The following is a 21,322-nucleotide window of genomic DNA, read 5'->3' as shown; positions in this document are numbered from 1 at the left end:
CCTGGGATTTTAGATATTACCAAAGAGTTTCCAGATGCAAACCAAACTCAGTAAGCAAGCAAACATGAAAAGCACTCTTGGCACAGTCTGAGTAACAAAAACAGGTATCAGTCTTTCATGTCCTCTCTCCCTATTGCTTCGAGCAAAAGATACTCCAGAAAAAAAAAACAACTTGAAAATTCTTTTTCCTGCTGCTGAAAAGCTCTTCTACGGAACCCATCTAGTCATAGGTTCTCTAGTCTAGGTCCTAGAGGATCACTAATGAATATTTTGTTCAGCTCTTAGTCCCATGGGATAACATGGAAACTACTTACGGGGACATAATTCCAGGAGTTCAAAAAAAGCAAAGCACAGAAGTATACAAAAAAAATGTTTGAGGTTTTTTTAATTATCTGAAGGAAAAAAAAAATAACGTGAAAGAAAAGAGGAAGAAAAAGTACGATGAGAAGAAATTAACAGTGCATAAATATATGTAAGAACCAAACACAAAACCATCTCAAAACCAAAGATGCAGCATATACAACAAAATACTCCTACCAGCACGAGATAAATATTGCATTTGTGCCTCAGCTTCTATTCACTGAAATAGAAAACTGCTCTGTCACGATCAGCTTTCAGAAAAGTATTACAGTAACCCCACAGTAGCAACACATTTCCAGTTCCATTAATACAGAAAACACTTTAAAAAATGTTCGGTGATTTATTTTTTCCAGTTACATGGAGAGCAATGAGAAGCTATATTTAAAATAAATAAATAAATCACCAAACAGGAAATGAGATTCATGATTTCCCTCAAAATGTCTGGAGGAGGAAAACTGATCACTTCATACTTACCGATTGTTTAAATGTGAAAATAGTCTTGATGTTCACACCATGTAGTTATCAAGTATAAAAAAAAAAGAACAGTATTAAGCCTGTCTCACAGTAACAACAATCTTTCAGTGGCAATTTCAAGAAAATGTGACTATAAAAACACTGAAGAAACAAAAAATACTGAGCATTATACACTAATCACAAAATTATACATTGCTTTTCTATAGGTAATGAAATATTTTTTCATGAATAATTTATAGTCTCCTTAAAAATGTCACATCATATCAATGAAATATTTAGACTCTCAATTCCCTTTTAGGACTTCAGCTTTTCCACACATGAAGATCCTGAGCTGAATACCACAATTATGTGCCCACCAGATAAAGCAAGGTGCTGATACAAGAAAAGCCTTGGGGTGCAAAGGCTGAAGAACTGGCACCCTTCTACACATATCCACCACTGTGGAAACCATCCAGCCTGAAAATCAGCAGCTGTTCAAGGAACAAGAATGTGACTTCTATATTGTGAGCAGTATGTAAGTAAGGTTGAAGAAACCCTGTGAAACATAACTCAAATGCAACATATTGCTGCTGGACCACAGGGCACAGTGGCTTTTATCACAGAAGTGTGATGCCAACCTGTCTTATGGTCAGAGAAAGTGGAGTTTCCAGCTACTCTTGAGAAAGAAGAGTTCTCTCAACACCAAATCCACCCTACCCCTGGAACAAATTCTGTCGCTTCTGAATAGTTACCTTACCAGAGACACCACGGACAAAAAAGAGAGGAGTAATCAGTTCCTTAATCCGTACAGGAAAACCGTTGGTTGCCAGAGTGCTTGCAGCCAGAAATGCAGTCATAAGGATTCTCAGAGATCAGAAGAGACAAAGGAATGTTCATAGTTCTTCCTACCCAATAAGAAAGGCAGCATTTGTAATAGAATAGATGGTGGTGGAAGATGCACTCTCAAAGGACAGGCTTGAAGGTAGCAGATGTAAGAAAAACAAAGAGAAAAGACCACTGGAAATATGCAAAGTGAAAAAATAGTGCAGTTTCAAGCATTTGGCATTGTCTTTATTCTCTTTCTTGTGAGTGCACCTAGATTAACACAAAGCTTGCTTGAAATGTGCACAGTTCACTTACAAAAACACATTAAAATGAGACTAACAGTAATGTTCAGAACCTTAGAAACCCCTTTGCTGACACTGCATTCTGCTTCCAAGTGTTCAGTCAGTAGCCTCTAAATGGAGATGAAATATATGAAACAATTTGTATTTCGAAACTTTCCACTTTTGGATTTTTCAGCACTCTTATTTTCCATTTAACTTTCACTGCTGGATCTGCTACAGGTGCACTTTCCATGAGCGGTGAATCAAGTTTGTTCTCCTCGCATACATGAACAGTTTTAATTTTCTTCATAGGCTTGTTGTTAAAGCCTGTTTCTGTTTTGCTGTTTTTATTATTAATAAAGCTATTTGAGGGGGAAAAAAAAAAATCTGTCAAACTTCTATGTGGTTAGCTGATCTGGAACCAAGGTATAATTCTGTATGCATCAAATTTTCTCCAGATCTCTCACATATTCCAGCTATTATTATTTGAATAGTTTAAAGTAATAGTAATAATAAGCTTCCAGGATTGTTTTAAAGAAAAATTTTTAGAAGACCTGCATTCAAAACTTAAGCATTTCTGTGGATTCTATACCAGCTTGGAAAACTCTTCTGTTAAAAGCTAAGGTATTTTAGGTTGACATGCTTCACGTTACCCATGAAGACTACCTATCTGAACTGCAAGTACAGTATAAGGTCTTATTAAAAATAGCTTACATCTTCAAACAAACTCAGCTGCTCTAAGTGACAAATATCAGCCAGTACACACAGCAATCCTCTGGCTGTGACTTTATTAACTGGAATATAGCTCCAGTTATTCTTTATGACCTTATAAGGTTGAAATACTCTCTTAAGAAATCACTTGGGTTATACATTTCTAAAAATATATATATTTTTAAAACAATGCCAATGTTTGGCATTTATGTTTACATATCCACCCACTCCTTCCCAAAATAAAAAATAAAAAAAGAAGAGCTAATTGAGGAATTTAAACTTAAGTTTCAGTTAAGCTAATTCTGTCCAGGGAGGTTGTATTTTCTTTGGGGATATTCAGAAGCTGCCTGGACATGGTCCTGAGAAAGTGGTTCATGATGGCCCTGCTTGTGCAGGTCAGGCTAGGTGATGTCCAGAGGTCCCTTCCAACCTCAGCCATTCCAAGACTTTGCCTTTGATGAGAACAATCTGACTTATTCTTAGCTCTTCATAGTAGACTTACAAGCAAGAGAATCCCAGTTGCCATGGCAACACTTTTAAACTAGTTTTTACTGTACGCATTTTTTCCCAGTATTATTATTCTGTTTACCAAAAGAAAGGAATTATTAATCCCACTTGCTTGCATGAGCTTCAGTCCTAAAAATTACCGTGCACCTTATCAGGAACTTGACAAATACAAGAAATGCACATGATAACCACAAACTCTTTGTCTTGCTGGGATAATTGGTTTGTTTTCACTTCTAAGGGAGTTTGTCATACAGAAACTTGGAAGGAAAAAGATGCTTCTTGAATCCCATCGCTCCAAGTATGCGTTTAGGACAACTGTAGCAATTCTACCTGAATAGACAGACAGCTTTCAAAGAGAAAATTCTACAACCCAAATAGACCTGCAATACACGGAAGGAGCAGTACTCTGAAATTTCAGTGAATGATTATGCCCCAGCTGGTGCTTTTTCCAGACTGCAAATTCACTTATTATCTTGAAAAGACCTCAGCTCTCCTTAAGTTCCTCACTGTGTCACTACTATTACAGGGAACAGATTTATCTCATCATCTTATTCCAAAAGCCGTGTTCTACACTAAGCACATTTTAACCTCAATGTTGTCACCTCATATCTGTTTTTATTGTCCTACTCTCCTCCTTAAAATACTTTTATGGTTCTAAGACAAGTTGCAATGCTGCCCACTTGCATTAGTACTGCTGGTAGAAGCACAAGAGTACACTGATGTCAACTGATTGCTCATTACTGCAGTACTGTCTGCATTAGAGAAAGTAACTGCTGACACGGTGCTTAGGTAGACTGGGCTCCCCTTATGGATCTGTATGGACAGAAGGCCACCTCTGTCACTGAGGAGGGAGGAAAAAAAATCTCTTCATACCACATCCCTAAACATGAGACAAAAGTAAACGTATCTTTTTTCCATAGCAACAAACTAAACATTGACTTCTGCCCAACAGGAAATCTTCTCACATCAGAAGTAGTAATTTAGGGAAAGAAAGAAGCCAAAAATGCTCCACTAAAGAGGAACACTTCTTTCCAAGATTCCAGATATATTCACTGAGAAATATGCAAATGTTTTGGTCTGATCTGAATTCACCTAATTGTCTTCTCTCTAGAAAGAGATGGGGAGGGGAAGCAAAAAAAAAAAATATATATATATATACACATCAATTATGTTCTCCCACTGCTCTCGTTAATGTAAGCAGGAAGGGAAACACCACAAGGTGCTATTTAAGCTATTGGGGCTTTAAGCTGAACACCCAGAAGTTCTGTCACTATCTGCTGGGCAAGAAATACTCAACCCATGACTTATAGGGAAGCGGAAAGGGAAGATGCTGAACTCTGTCTCAAAACAGGCATACTTAATGGAGTTCTGTAAAGTTTATCGGTTTCTACTTCAGATCTGGCTTATTCTAATACTGTATGAATCTGCTTTTGCAGAAAGAGTAACTCACAGCAAGAAGAAAATAGACTGAAGCATCTTCATTCATACTAATCTAGGAAGAAAACTGCTTCCTTTTTCCACAGGTACAGCTAAATATCTTGAGAAACACACTAAGTAAACAAGCTAAAACAAGGGATACAAAATGTTTTTTGTCCCTATTTCTTATTCCTTAAAGAGGTAAAAACTGCTACAAAAGTCTTGGAGCAGTAAGCAGAAATCAGGGGACAAAATCCTGAAAAGTCAAATGCAACCTCAAGAAACAGCTGAAAAAAAAAAAAAAACCAAACCAAAAAACAGTCATGTTGCTCACATACAGTGAACGAGAATTCGGCTTCTACCTTCACACACAGGCACACCACAGAAGGATGTGCTAGCAACTACATGCTACTGTTGAAGCTAAAAACACAGGAGGGAAGATGAAGACCTTCTGTAAATGATACAAGAAAGGATGAGTGAAATAATACTAAAAAAATAGAGGAAAAATCGTTATTATTAGTTTTTGTTAAAGAAGCAACCAGTTCAGTAAATTTCTGTCCCCTGCACAAAAAGGGAATAATATAAACTAAGATTGATGGTGAAGATAAGCAAAACAAAAGACATGCGCAGTACAAATTTTGCTAATATGTCCCGGATAACTAACTTGGAATTAATCTGTCAAGCCTATCAGCCTAAAACAATCAAAGCAACGTATCTATCTCCTCTAAATTGTCATTCCCCAGATATTTGCCAGGCAAAAAAGGGCTGAATATTCCATTATGCCTTATTGAGTTGCAGTAACAGCTGCAAGCTTCTCCAGATCTCTTCAGCAGAGGCTGCCAAGAAACAGTACGATTGTTGATTTGATGAATTGATCATGGTTAAGAATTTTGCTTTAGATGACAGGTGCTTCAACCTGTGAATAAATCAATCAATACTTTATAAGACCTTTTGTCTTTTCATGCAGCTCCCAAAGCAAAGAGGCAACAGTGTTCAAATGTTTTGTTCTCATTCTTCAGTAGTGCCTCCTTCTCTACATCAAATTCTAATCCTGAATCAAATGAAAGTCAAACTTTTTTTTCTTTTAAACCAATAAGCATAGCTGTAAGGACAATATTGGCAAGGTGAAAAATAAACAACTACAAAGAATTACAAGGTTGGAAGAAAATTCAGGAGGTCAACTGATCCAACACTCTTGGCTTCTTGCCCCATGTGACTTTTGGGCATCTCTAACCAGGCGACCCCACAAACATTCTGGGCAACCTGTGCCAGTGCTCCATCACCAGCACAGCACAGAAGTGCTTCCTTGTATTGTTGTGGTCTCACTCAGCAGGAAGCTAAGCACCACACAGTTGTTCAATCACTTCCCCCAGCTTCCCTGTGGGAGATAATTGAGGGAAAAGAAAAAGCAAAGTACAACTTATGAGTTGAGATCAAACTATTTATTTACTAACCTAGAGAAAAGGAAAAGGATCATCGTTATAACTATATTGACACGTGTGCATGTGTATCATCAACACTGTTTTTCTTCTGGAACTAAAGCATAGCATCATACCAGACATTCTGACAAAAAAAAAAAAAAAAAAAAAAAAAAAAAAAAAAAAAACCACCAAAAAATCCCCCAAATTCCATCCCAGTTGAAATTAAGACACACTCAGAAGGAATCTCCTTTATTCCAGTTTATATCTATTATCTTTTGACCTGGCACTGAGCACCACTGAAAACAGCCTGGCTTTGTTCTTTTTACACCCTCCTTTCAGATGTTTCTATACACTGATGACATCCCCAACTCTCTCAGCCTCTTTATGGGTGAAATTCTCTGGTTCCTTCATCATCCTGGTGGCCTTCTGCTGGACTCACTCCTGTCTATGTCCCTCTGGTACTGCAGAGCCCAGATCTGGACTCAGCACTCGAGGTACGGCATCAGCACTACTGATGCTGTACTGTACTGATGAATACAGAGGAAGGATCACTTCCCTGTCAATACTTTGCCTAATGTAGCCCAGGATACTATTAACTTTCTTCGCAGAAAGGGCTAGTTGCTGGCTCATGTTCAATTTGGAGTTCACCAGGAAACCCAGGCCCTTTTCTGCCAGGCTGCTTTCCAGCTGGGTGGCTCCCAGCATGCCCAGGTGCCTGGAGGTGTTTCTCCCCAAATGCAGGACTTAGCACTTCTTGTTGGACTGCATGATGCTACATTAGCGCAGTCTGTCACAGTCTCTCTACAAAAAGATTTGCTTTGCTTCTTGGATGGCTGACATACAAAGTACCACCATATGAAAGGGATACCAAAGTCCTTGCATTCAGAAAGAAACTTCACATGAAGTCAAATATTTCCACACAGTCAGTGAATGCATACCACAGCAATGTCATAAAAAGCACATTAAAATGTAACCACTCATACTGAAAAACAAATTAGTTAAGTAAACCATGTTTCTTCCCTTCATCAAGGATACATACACTTCTTAGGGTCTTTAGCAAGGTTGGATAAAAATAATTCAGATAATATGGCTTTAAAAACAGGTATTTTTTGCTTTCTTCTTCAAGTGCTTGTACATCCATTCCGTGTTTATCCTTAGATGAAGAAAACAACCATCACAGTTTCAAAGAGCTCACACGTTTCCCACATGAAGGAAATAAAATTCCATAGGCCATCTCTAATAATCCCCGAAGCCTCAGAAAAAAAACTATTATTATTATTCAGAACAGAGTGCAAGGAAGATTCAGCTGTAAGGTGAACCTTGGCTGAAAGACAAACTCTTTAGCTCTCAATTGGCAGCAGGAGACTAACAGTATCTGACTCTTACTGTGACAGTATTTTTGGTGACAGATTGTGAAACCCTGCTATTTTTGCATTAATAGAATTGTTAAACAGAACACAAGAGAGCCAGAGAAAAGCTGAGGATCTAAATTCTTCTAAAAGGTTGCACTGTTTTAGGCAGAAAGCCAACTCCAAATACATGGCTGTAGAAACAAACGGAGGCAGAATAAAATCCATGTCTCTAGACACCTGGCACTAGGAACAATCCCATCTATTCTCAGCCCAAAGGGGAACTTCTCTGGTACAACATTAGGTAGAAAACTTGGTGTCTATACAGTAACCTTCAGGCAAACAGGATGGAACCCCATTTACACTAGTTTCTTTCCAAAAGGGAGTCATGCTCCTTGTGCCTTGCTATCTCAGCAGCAGACACCTTTTGGCTCCTATCCAAAAACCTGAAAATCTCAAGACAGGCTCAACAGAGAAGAATTTTATTTTCCAGAGCAGAAAATTTCAGTAGTAGAACGTCCCTTATTTCGGGTACAAATCATCTTACAACCCTACAAATCATCTTCCTTTACAACCATCTTCCTTTAATTTTAGCTCTTGATACAAATTATCAACTAGACCAACAGAAGAGTGAACAGAACTCACCAACTGATATCCTATCAGTTTCTTTACTCAAAGATAAGAGGCTGAGCATGTCTCCAGTTTAACCGTAACTATGAATGCTCACTCAGCAGTCACATGTCTGATTAAGAGCATCTTCCTTCCAAGAGAACAGATGGCTCAATTTCATTATCAGAAAACTTTATACTTTATAAGGTTGGAGGGAGGTGGGGGAGAGGGGGAAGAGTCAAATCAGTCAAAAGAAACACCACAGAAGACAAACATATCAAAATTAGACTCCAAGAACTCGGAATTTTTAATGTTAAGGAAAGCCCTTGTGAAAAAATGTGAATGTCCTACTCATCTTGGACATCATGTGAGGTAGGAGGGGCTGATGTGAACAACTATAAATATTTAAAATGTCAAAATATTTTCTAACTAGAAGGTTTACTAGCAGTGCAAACTGATTTAATCTGTAGTCTACTGACATGTTCTGCTGATCTCCCATCTTACAACCACAACTACTATTCATGTTTGGAATAAGTGGCAGAAAAGAGGCATGTAAAGAATAACTAAATATGAATAGTTAGTAAATCACTTTTCTAGAGAGTCTAGTGATAAAAAAAAAAGTAAATCATTAAAATCTCTAAGTAAAGTCTAACACATTACCCCTCCCAGTTAAATTTATAATCTAGAAATCTTTTCAATCTTTTCACAAGGCAATAAAAATGGCACAGTTTTAATATAAAAGCATTCCAGTACCACAGAATCACAGAATGGCATAGGAAGAACCTCAAAGATTATCTTGTTCCAAACCCCCATCTGTCAACAGGGTTGCCAACAACTGGATCAGGCTGCCCAAGACTCCATCCAACCTGGCACTGAACACCTCCAGGGATGGGGCACCCACCGCTTTTCTGGGCAACCTGTGTCAATGCCTCACTATCCTCTAAATAAAGATGTTCTTCTGACATCCAATCTAATTCTCCTCTTTTAGCAGAGAACTATTCCCTCTTATCTTGTCACTATTAGCCCATGTAAAAATAAATCAATAATTTTCAATAATCAATAATCAATAATTCCTTCTAAGTTCCCTTTAAGTACTGGAAGGTCACAAGGAGGAACCATCTCTTCCACAAGCTGAGCAAGCCTAGCTCCCTCAGACCTTAATCTTAAGAGAAATGCTCCAGCCCTATGATCATTTTCATGGCCTTCCTTTAGATCTGCTCCAACAGCTCTGTATCTTCGGCTGGAGGTCCTAGACCTCAATGTAATACTGCAGGTGTTCACAAAGGCAAAGTAGAGCAGGACTATCACCACCCCCTCGCCCTGCTGGCAATCTGTTTTGATATAGCTAAGGACACTGTTGGCCTTCCAGGCTTCAAATACACACTCTTGGCTTGCATCAAGCTTTTCACCCACCAGAACCTTTAAGTCCTTCTCCACAGGGCTGATCTTAATGCTCTCTTCTCCCAGTCTGTCTGTACACATCTGGGATTGTCCCAGCCTGAGTGCAACACCTTGCACTTGGCCTTGTTGAATCTCATTAGGGTCACATGGCCCCACTTCTCAGACTTGTTCAGGTCCCCTAGGATGCTATCCCTTTCTTCTGTTATATCAACTGTACCATTTAGCTTAGTGTCATCAGTAAACTTGCTGTGAGTGCACTTATTCCCATTACATCATTAAAGCCTCATCAAGTTTTCCATTAGATAACTTCCTTAAAAAAAAATAATAATAATAATAATCACAACTTTGAAAGTAACTAGCTAGATACCCTTCCTTCCAGCTAAAATAGTCTTTAATTACCATATTCCTTACTTAAAAGGTTTTCCTGGACCCTACAATGTCAAACTTACATTAATACATCATTTATAATAATAAATTGGTTGGACCAGATGATCTTGGAGAGCTGTGATTCCACAAAATACCCACAGAATCCAGTGTCTGTTCACATTAACAGAGAGAGCATGCATATAGTTCTCTGCCTGTCCTACCTTTCCTTGTCATATGTATCAGGGATTCATGCTTTCAACATATTAGGCCTATGTTCTAATTTTAAGCTTGTTTAAAGTAGTTAAAAAAAAACAATGTCTTTAAGATACTAGTATCTTGCAGACTATGGAGTAATATTTTGAATTAACATGCATACAGTAATATTTGTATTTTTCTGGAATTATTCCATATGACACATGTTGATTTTGAGGGTTAAAATATAAGTTCTGACAAAGTATTAAATTTTCAAGCTAAATCTCATCACAACTTATGTAACTGTTCTACAGTCTAAGGGTTTCTGGAAAGCCACGAAGGCACCTTAGAACTTAGAACTCTAGTATCTACATACAAGAAACAGAGCAGGCTACATGAAAGCCGTTTTATTTCTTGCTACTGCAGCATGGCGATTGTCAGAAATGATTTCAGAAACTCACCATTTTCCAAGCAGACTCTCTGACAGATCCTGTTCAAAAGAAGCTCCTGACGTAATCGAAAAATTTCAGCTTCTAGTGCTTTAACTTTCGATTTCCAGTTGAAGTCTTGTTCAGATACAAGTTTGGCAAGGTGCTCAGTGTATTCTTTGCAGCTCTTTCCTGGTGGTTTGGAGCGGATAATGGCAAAAGCCAGTGCCAGTTTTGATATTTTCAAATACCAGATTTGATTTTCTCTTCTGTCTTTGACTCCTATTGCATACAAAAAAAAAAAAAACAAAAAAAACCCTTCACCATGATTTTATTAAAGCAAATTGCACACACTTTCCTTAGCTTTGAAAGCCATTTAACAGTGAGACCAATTATCTTATTTCTACCACAATCCAAAAATCAACCTAGGACAACACAAGAAATATAAATAGCTGTCTACAATGTGAGACTAAAACATCCATGAGCTGTGCTTCAGTACTAATACCAATAAACATAGCATTTGATAACAATTATGGAAATCAGAAAACAGTCCAAACAGGCTTATACTAGCAACATTTAAATAGCAATGTTATTTCAACTAAAACAGAAGTGAAAATGCTAAAAATCCTAGGAAAAAATAAAAATCACTAAAACCCTATGGCTGAAGAAAGGTATTATATTAGTTTAGACCCAACACATATGATTTCTTGATAGGGTATCAGAAAGTCTCTAAAACTCTAAAAATTCTCTAAAAATAAAAACAAACACCTGAGGATATTGGTAGCTTCCAGTTTTGGATACCTGGTACTGCTGTACCTTTGGTTTTAAGTCTTCATAAGCATCATATCTCACGCTTGCAAAAAGTCTTTTCAGAGATACTGCTAACAAAATGCAGACTCAGGCTGGAGTAAAGGTGCCTTTTCTTCAATTCCTGCCATCAAGAACTGTAAAGTCAGTCCTTTCCATTCAAAACAGGAATTCACATGTTCACATGTAACTTACACAAATTCACATCAATAAGGTTCTTTGCAAGAGCAAAGAAACTTTCACTGAATAAAATCCTCCCTATGCTTTTCTCCTAGCCCTAACACACAAATTCTCAATCATCCTATTTTTTAAATCTTTTTATCCAAGAAGCTATGAATCAAGCACTACAATAAATGGTGTTGAATATCTGAAACAGTAACAGCACAGAATTCAGTGAGGCATTTTATGCCATCCTTTCACCAGATTGTCTGAATCACTAAACTGATAATTTCCCCCTCAACTTTAGACAGTAAGTCACCTCACATTATGTATTTATTTACCCAGCAGAGGCATTTAGAAAAACAGATGCCTTTTGGGTTTTTTTTTCCCCCACCTTCCCAATGCTACTGAACATTCCTGTACATTCCTTGCATGCCACCCATTCAGATACACACCATTCCCATCTTGAAGCATGTGCACAAAGTGTAAGATGATAGAAATTCCTAGGGATCCATCTAGACCCATGCTCAGAATTATTGCTGTTCTCCACTTGAAATCTTACATTTCTGCTCTACCCATGCAAAAACAATTAGCCTAAGCATCAGTGTACTGATAACGATTAATGAAACAGCAAGATCTCAGAAACTAGCCAACACTATCTATACCATTATATACCTATATCATTCAATACATAAACAATATCTTTGCATGATTTCTGCCTTTTGAAATCCATTTCACACAAGTTTTTTTAAGAATTCCCTGGGAAAAGTGTAAGTTACTTCCCCCCAAAAGAATCTACACTGCTGTGGGACAACAAACTGCTGTAAGGCTCTTTTGCCTTATACATCAAAGGAAGTACTTTGCAAACACAGAACCATGCCAGTAATTGAGCTACCATCAAAGCTGTGCATAAAATGAGATACCTAGAATCACACAGAAATAAGAGTATGTAGTAATTTTTAAGGATCAAAGATCTTTGCCTTTGAACTTGAAATACACTTCCAAGATTCTCATTGTCTTAAACATAAGTTTCACCCAGGTATCACTCAACACACACATCAAGCTCCATTCTTACAAAGTTTATCTGCAGAGCAGAGCTATAGATTAAGGCAGACAAATTCTTCTTTCAAATGGATTTTTATTGCTGTTTTCTCATTTTGAGTTCTCTGGGGAACTCTTTGCAAAATCTTTCTGGTTCACCTGCTTTTATAGAAGAGAAAGGCAATACTAACTTTCTGCTTTGTAATATATTTTGTCAGTACAAGCATTTTTTCACAAATTACATTCAAGAAAGCTGCAAGAAGGTATGGGGTAGGAAACAGTATTTAATTTGAGTGCTTTGTGACTATCCACACACTGTTTTATCATTCAAAAAAAAAAAAAAAAAAAATCAACATCAATACCTTTTTTCTATCATGTTGTTTATTTCCACTCATACAGCAAAGAATCAGTTGTCTGTTTGACCACTGATGCCTTATGATCCTGCCCCTCATATGCCTTGGCCCATACCTCTTCATTATGAAAGTAAATCAATAAGTCCATACATCCTCTGAAAATCCACTGCTGAAAGGATGTCTACGTTACTAGAAGGCCAAGAAGTTAGGAAGTTCTTTCTGAATATTCCAAGTTCTCAGCCCTTGTAATTGAAATATCCAGTGATTCACAGTAGTAAATAAATAAATAAATCACATAAACCATTCTAGTTTTGCTTTAAAACCCAGTTATCAAAACACTTAACAGCAATCCACATTAATCCTCACAGCACAGAATTAAGCAATGAGATTTGGATTTAAAGAGGCTTTTTCCTCTTTAAATTTCCATACAGACTTCTGCAGTCACAGTTCTTAATCTGAAAAAAGGGAATTACTTTTGTGCAAAAAACCCTCGTAGGGCTGCTATTCAAAGAAAAGCCAAAAAAAAATCCACAAAACAGTACTGATAACAAAGATGGTTTTCTTTAGAAACATGACCAAAAAAACCCCCAATATTTGGAGAAATAATACTATTGGAATCTTGAAACCAGGTAATTCACGGTTAGCAGTGATATACCTACATGCATTTCTAGAAACAATGAATTTTATGAAGATTTTATAGAGAATAAACAGCTTATTTCTCTCTTTTCTTTTGCTCTTCCTATCCCCATCTCGTTCTCCTTTTATGATCACAGAAAGAGATGTTTCCAGGACTAAAAGCAGGTATCGCAGAAACCAATTCAAGTTTCCCACACCTCCCTAAATGGAAAGCTGCTCTCTCACAAACCACTGTATAAAAAACTCCTAGAAAATTACACACTGGATGATGCTGCTAGAGATTTGCCAACTGTGCATTAGCAAAAATTGCAAGGCAAGCTGTTGCTTTCAGGAAGTATCACACCAAAGACAAGCAACTGTGAATGCATTCCTCTAAAAGCATATTGGCAGCTACAGTGATATCAATAATATTTTTGCTCACATCAGCATAGAAATGACACTATAGACTAGGAAGAAAAAGGTTAAGAACTAAACCAGAAATTATCTTAGACTGGAAATTACAAAACAAGACCATGACAAGAGCAGAAAGAAGTCATCATGCATCCTAGCTCCTAATGTCAAAATATATCAACAGGAATGGAAAGAAGAATCATTCACGTCTGGTACCCAAGTTACAGTAAGAATAACAACTTAGAAAGCTCTGTTTGCATTCAGTGCTAAGGAGGAAGTCTCTGGTTCTCTCAGCAGCCCAGCTAGAAGTAGCACCCTCACTAAGGTAAACAGACCAATGACAAGTTTCCTATGCAAAGCCTCAAACCTCACTCAGAGCACAGTCAGAGGACAGGATCAGCTAAAACAGATGTCAAACAGGCCTGGTGTCTCCAGAATCTTGACACAAAGAAGGAAACCTATCTCCAGCCCTCTTGCTCTCAAACCCTACTAAGATAGGTCTCAACTGTGGAAGATCACTGAGTAAGTGTTCAGATGCTGAAAGAAGTACAAAAAAATTTTAGAAGTCATAAATTTGTAGAGTGGCTTGAGTTGGAAGGCACCCCAAGGATCAAGTTTCAATTCCCCAGTCAAAGGCAGGGTTGCTGGCCACTAGAGCAAGAACTAGATCAGATTACCCAGGGTCCCATCTAACCTGGCCTTACACACCTCCAGCGACATGGCATTCACAGCCTCTCTGGGCAACCTGTTCCAGCACCTCAACACTCTCTCAGTAAAAGCTTCCCCTTGACATCTAACCTAAATCTCCCCTCCTTTAGTTTAAAACCATTCCCCCTTCTTCAATCACTATCTACTCATACAAATTGTTTTCCCACATGTTTATAAACTCCCTTTAGATATCATGAGGTGTCCTTGCAGCCTTCCCTTCTTCAGGCTGAACAAGCCTTCCTTCAGCCTGTCTTCACAGGAGAGGCATTCCAGACCTTGGGTCATCATCGTGGCCTTCCTCTGCACTCTCTTCAAAAGCTTCTCATCTTCCCTGCATTGGGGCCCCAGGCCTGGATGCAGTACTCCAGACGGGGCCTCTCAAGGGCAGAGTAGAGGGGGACAGTCTCCTCCCCGGTCCTGTTGGCCACCCTACTTCTGATGGAACCCAGGATACCACTGGCCTTCTGTACTCCAAGAGCACACTGCCAGCTCATGTTAAGTTTTTCATCAACCAGGACCCCTAAGTCTCAAAGAATTCTTCTCCCAGTTTATATACTTGTTTAGGATTACCTCAAACCAAGCAGTCGCGAGCTGCCCTACACAGTTCAATGGTAGATGACAAAGGGGAACAAAGAGGTGATAAAAGATCTTCAGAGGACCTTAGATATAATCACAGAATACTCCAACTTGGAAGGGACCCAAGGGATCACTGAATCCAACTCCTGGCTCCACACAGCATCACCCAAAATTCTCAAATCCTACGTTTGAGAGCAATGTCCAAATGCTCCTGGAACTCCAGAAGATTGGGCCTGTGCCCCAGGGAATCTGTTCCAGTACCCAAACACTCTCTGATGAAGAATCTTTGCCTAATCCCCAACCTGACCCTCCTCTGAAGCAGCTTCATGCCATTCCTTCAGGTAAGAAAATTAGCAAGAAAGCAGAAATAATCAGGTTAAATCTGAGACACAAACGCTACCTTTCTACAGTGATTTGCTGTTTCTGCAGCTGCATTTGATGCAGCAGTTCATACTGTTCCTGTAGCAGTTCCTACACCAGTTCCTGTACCACTTGGTACAGGAAGATACCATTCTGACAGATCTCACCCCAGTTCTGAGGCTGCCCACAACAAGTAAACAGAAAGAAAGACTCAAAAATAAGAAAAAAACATATATTTTAGATAATCACCTTTAAAGTTCGCTTTATTCTCAGTTGGAAACTTCATATATGTAGCACTACTCTAAATTCCAAAGACTTCACATTATTGTTAAAGAATATCAAAACGTGCATTGGAATTATGGAAGTCTCTTGGTGAAGAACCTTTCCCTAAAGTCCATCCTGAACCTCAGTTAGCTCAGAAAGGGTTAAACTTAAAGTCAGCGGTCAGATCAAAATGGACCGCTCACTAAGGAGAAAAAGAAAGTGATGAAGTAAAACAAATAAACAAAAAAGCCCCACCAAAACAGTGACCTTGGGATGAGCTGAGTGTTCCCTAGGCAGTTTTGGGTTCCTCTATCAGGCTCTTATCACAGAAACGCCTGCATAAACCAGACATTGAGGGATTAGCTAATCAGCTCACACAGGCAAAGCTTCTGCTCAAGAACTTTTAAGAAGTCCTTCAGGAAGTGTTTGTGGGTAAGGGAGGTGAGTTTTAAATAATTCATCTGTCTGAACCCTACCCATAAATTTTTGGCTGACCTTGAAGACATGAAAACCACAATGATAGGAGGGTTAGTTTCAGTGGTCTTTACAGAAACAGGGAAATACTCAGATTTAAAGTGGCAAGGCCTTCGAAAATAAAACCAAAACCTGAACTTATTTGAAATCATTAAGTATTTGAAGAATTGTTTGCTGTTACAGGACATCACACCTGGGTATCAACCTTAAGTTCACACACGTAACTCACATCTAATAATGGAAGAAACTTCAAATGCCTCTGACAAAAACCTTACTGTTTTGAGAACATCAATTTCTTGTTCAGACCATTATCATCCAAAATTGAAGACTTCGAGAATTCATGCAGTAAGACACAAAATAGGCTATAATGCAGTTAACTTCCAGGCATCAAAGAACTCTGTTCTCCTCATACTTGAAATAGATGGTTACAAACTAAAGGCACTAAATTGCTGCCACCGCTGCTGTGCAGCTGAAAGTTATTTAACAGTCCCACACAACATCAAATTATAAATATTTTAAAAGTTTACAATCCAAATTAAGTGTATGGTCTGGCATTAATGGTACAAACATAATAGGAAAAACAGTTTTGTCTGCACAATTTTCACTTCAACAGGTTTGTCAATTACATGCTGCAGATAAAGGTGAAAAATCACCCATATCTGTGTGATCTCATGCATTACATGATGGCAACCAAGTTACTGACCTGTTATAATGGAACACAAAATAGGTCACAAAATGATGCAAGTGCTCTAGCAGAACTGAGCTGCAGACACATATGGCTATAACATTAAGCAACAATAAAATAAACTTGATTTAATTAGTATGCCTAACATAATGCTGTCTTTTATGTATATAATAAATAATGATAATGGGACAGCTGTATAATCAAGATGAACTAAAGTATGCCTTGTGTTCCAATTAAGCAGCTTTTATTGTAAAATATGTAAAATGTTTATTAAACCAATGCTGCTTGGCAGTGTCATTTTTAAACAAAGATATATAATGTGTACATACTTACTGAAACATTCAGTTTTACTACCATTAGTCTAAACAACACCTTCAGCATAGCCATTTTCAAAAATCTCCTTTTATAAAAAAGAACAAGATGTTAAAATGATACTGAAACAAACAAACAAAAAATCTGAAATATGTCAAAAGCACAAAGAAACTCAACTAAAATGTATTGTGAAATTTATTTCTTCAAACCATTTAATTCTTAAATCATGTTGACCTCTGAAATGAAGTCAGATAAATTCCCAAAAAATAATTAAAGAGCTTCTTAGATTCACCAACTATAAAATATTGCCTAGCACTAAGTACATAAGCAAGCATAACCCCTCCGGATTTCAGTGAGACTTAAGGGGCAGGATTTATCTCCTCTTGAATACAGAAATCTACAGAATAGAAGACTTCAGCTGAGCTAACTGGCTAGACTTCCTTTAAGATCAATGGGCAGAAACAGGGATTTCTAAAGTCAACAATGAGAGAAGCGATTCGTACATCTGCCGTTTGATTAAGTCAGTCATGCCCCAGAAACACTTGTTTCCCTTCCTGGGCTACAGAGGGAGTTCAGATGACTAGACATGATGCACAAACTCATCTCGTGAACAGCAAACTTCAGAGAGATGAGTGCACCACAAGCAATTAAAGCTCAGATCTTCAAAAAGTGCCTAACGAAGCAGGGAAATGATGCAGGGCTAAAATTAGCACTTATAATAAGAAGTTTGTAATCCTAGGTCTTCTAAATATCTCTGAAGAAATTAACAAAACACAAAAAACATAGGAAAAAAAAAAATAGAGAACAGCCTTGTGAACACTTAGTAGCATTCACGAACAGAAAACTTTGCATACGTGTGCTAAGACAAGTGAAGCATCAAGCACATCCAGAACTAAATGTGCATAAACCAACCTGTTTAGCCTTTCATAATGTTAGTATACACTAGAGTTCAGCAAGATCATGTGAAGAAATTGTACTTTATTTCCTCGCATTTGAAAATGTGCAAACTCCCATTTTTAGATACCAACTAGGTACTAACATACTGTTGTAGTGACGCTTCTTTAAGAGAAAAAAACATACCAGATTTTACAAAGAAGTATCCTAAATCACTCAAAAGTTCAACCCTATCACTATTATTAAAGAAACGTTACAAAAAATTGATAGCAAGGACAGTGTATGAAATACAGATGGCTTAAAGAGATAAGAAGATTCTGCTTTTGTTCTATTCCCATCAGAATAGACCAAGTAAGAAAACATAACATAAGCAAGAGATTTTCGATTGCTTTAAATTATGCATATATTCTAACTACAAGTGGAGAATTCATCTTGCACTGGCTTTATTTTTCAAAGAGATCTGTTTGTTTGTTTTTGCTGTGTTATTTACAATGTTACCTAGTCAATCTGCCACACATTACTGTTACTAATCCCACGTTTTTCAGGGGTGCACACAAAAGGGAACTTATCCTATAAAGCCTGCTGTTCAGAAACTAACGCTTAACTCAATGGTGTGCATTTTTCTGCTCTTACAATGACACAGATGCTCCCTTTCCAAAACATAGCTGTAATCAAACCAATTGGATGTAACTCCACTTGCTTTGGAAATTAAGGATATGCTTTTCATTACAGCTTTACAAGTGGAAGTCAGACCGTTAGTCAATTACAAATATTCACATGTGCCAACAACATTCAGTTACATTAAATATAAAACCACAATTGGTATTCTGGACCCTGAATCATAATCTCAGGCTGACAAGCAGCTGTACCTCCAAGTTCTACCTATTACAACAAGTGCAACAAGCTGTTCCTAAACACAGGATTTCAGAGCAGATTAAAAAAAAAAAACAGTCTAGAAGATGACACAGAATATTTTGCACCTTTTCTCTTCCCATATACATTGAATAGAACACCACCATACTGTTCAAATTTTATCCAAGTAATTCCATTCTCATACAAGATCTTAAACCTGCCACATCAGTACTTCTTAGTGGAGAAGTTTCCTTTAAATAACTTACAAGAAGGCTTGGCTTTCCTACCCAAATTTTATATTGGAAGAATGAAAGGTGAGATGGCCCAGAAGAAAGCAAATGTTCTTGAGACGAGGCACAGAGATAGATTCCTAGAAGCCTATGGAAAATATACAGTAAAAGACCAAAGCTTAACTACATGATAGATAATAACTTAACTATAATCACAGCGAAGCATTTGAGTAATAATTTATGAAGCACTGAAAGACAGCAAACTAAGAACGTGAGGTGCCAAGCATTCACAACCGAGACCACACAAAATAAATAATGCTTTGCACTTTAATTCAATTTAAGAGCTACTTCGTTCAAATTAAGAAAATTGCTCTGTTAGTGACTGATAAAAGCACGGAATGAAAAAAAGACTTATTTTTAAAAGCCGAACAGCATTAAAAACAAACAAACAAAAACGCACCTATAGAAGACAATTTAGCAACAATACAACGTGCTTAAATGTTATTTGCATTAAAAAAGAAACAAACAAACAAAAAAATGATCAGTTTCGCCTGCAGCCATGCCCAGCTACAGCAGTCCTTGGACGCCGCAACGGCCGCGGCCGACAGACACCGCCCCCCCGCGGCCCCGAAATGGCGGCGGGCCGAGGGCGTTTCCTGAGGCCGCGAGCTAGCCTAGCTTCTCTTAGCGCCTCCCCAGCCTACCGAGCTCGAGGCTGCCAGGAAGCCCCAACTTACCTGCAGCGAGTTCCCCACCCTGGGGGACGCACCTCGGCTCCATGGAGGGAGCAGTGGCGGGAAGCTGTGCTCACAGGCTCCACGGCCGCACCTCGGCTCCAAGCGGCCTCCTCGAGGGTAGCGGCCCGGCTCCGTGCTGAGGGACTGCACTGAGGCGAGCAGTCACCCCGATCCAAGGCTTTATGGGCCCTGCTCTGCAGATTTTATTTGTGATTGAAATGGTGGACGTCCTGCAAAGAGAAGCACATGCAGAGACAGCGTTACATCTTTTATGCCCTATTACCCAACACTTCCTCCCTTGGTTCCTCATCAGCTGCGTACTTCAGGTTCACAAATCCTCCTGACACTTAACTAAACGTATGGATACCTGCTAAACATAAATCATTGCTATCTAAACATGTGTGTTGCTCATTGTCTGACTTCTCAAGTTTTCTGTCACGCAGGTCTTGTGTGTCCAGCACCAAAAATTAGTAGTCTTTCAACATAACGAGCCTATTGATGTGCTTGTCACACTGTGGGCTAACTTGTTTTTAACTCGAGGCTCAGCAGTATTGCAGATGGCTGGGCAAACAAGAGCTCAACTCTTTCTACCTATAAATTACTCCATCTACCTAATCTCTGTGACCATATCTATCTGCTGAGCATGCGAAGACTATCAGAGACCTCTGATGAAGTAAAAAGACCCTTCTGAAAAGAACTATTAGTAAATTATTTTGTTCTAATGCAGAAACAACATTCCATTCATACAGTAGTGCTTTTATTTGGAGCTCATTATCAGCTGAGTCACCTAAAATGGCCTTGCACAAGTTTTTGCACTGATGTGTGCTTGGTGTCAAGCCCAGTTAGTAGCAGTACTGAGAATGAAGCTTGATCATGGTGTTTGAATCTCTTTAAAGATATCAGCCAATAGATCAGGCTGCCCAGGGTCCGTCCAGCGTGGCCTTGAAGACCTCCAGGGATGGAGCAGCTACAACCTCTTTAGGCAGCTAGTACTAGCACCTTGCCATTCTGTGAGTGAAAAACCCTGGCATCGAATCTTAATCTTCCCTCCTTTAGTTTTAAACCATTTCCCCTTATCAAATAAGTTATTATTGTATGTACAATTATATTTTTTACACGAAGTATTGAAAAGTTTGTATTAAGGCCTTCTGGGCCACAAATGGAGTCTGCAGCTGAGGAGGGAAGGAGGCAAGGTGAGAAAACAATAACAGCCAGTTTCATGGGATGGGGTTAGGTTGATCAGAATGTATGAGACTTTTCAGTGTAGGAAGATTGGTCTTTGTAAAGAGATGTGACAAGCAATATATACTTTTACAATTTTCAAGCCCATTTTTTTATTCTCAGATTACTTGCACAGCTTTGTTTTTAACACTTTAAGCCCACCCCTTCATAAAAGCTCTTTTATCAAGAGACATAGTGCTAGATTTCTGAGCTACTGTGTTTTTAAAAAATCTAATTTGAGAAATAAGTTTACCATCTCAACTAGAGAAAAATATTAACACATTGGAACTTTCATTTCAGGCTT

General features: G+C 38.3%; 1 protein-coding gene across 1 annotated transcript in view; it reads right to left on the bottom strand.

The window, feature by feature from the left end:
- The window catches only part of MEI4 (meiotic double-stranded break formation protein 4), a 71,020-nt gene extending 50,903 nt beyond the window's left edge, over positions 1–20,117 (bottom strand). The window contains exons 1-2 of the mRNA XM_048937614.1: positions 19,798–20,117; positions 10,353–10,601 (exon numbers count right to left, since the gene is read on the bottom strand). Of these exons, the coding sequence (XP_048793571.1) occupies positions 10,353–10,601; positions 19,798–19,840 (292 nt within the window). The 5' untranslated portion in view covers positions 19,841–20,117. The remainder of the gene's footprint in view (positions 1–10,352; positions 10,602–19,797) is intronic.
- Positions 20,118–21,322: the final 1,205 nt, after the last annotated feature.

The sequence above is a fragment of the Lagopus muta genome, chromosome 2, assembly GCF_023343835.1.
Source record: "Lagopus muta isolate bLagMut1 chromosome 2, bLagMut1 primary, whole genome shotgun sequence".
Classification (NCBI taxonomy): Eukaryota; Metazoa; Chordata; class Aves; order Galliformes; family Phasianidae; genus Lagopus; species Lagopus muta.
This window is presented reverse-complemented; position numbering and strand designations above follow the sequence as displayed.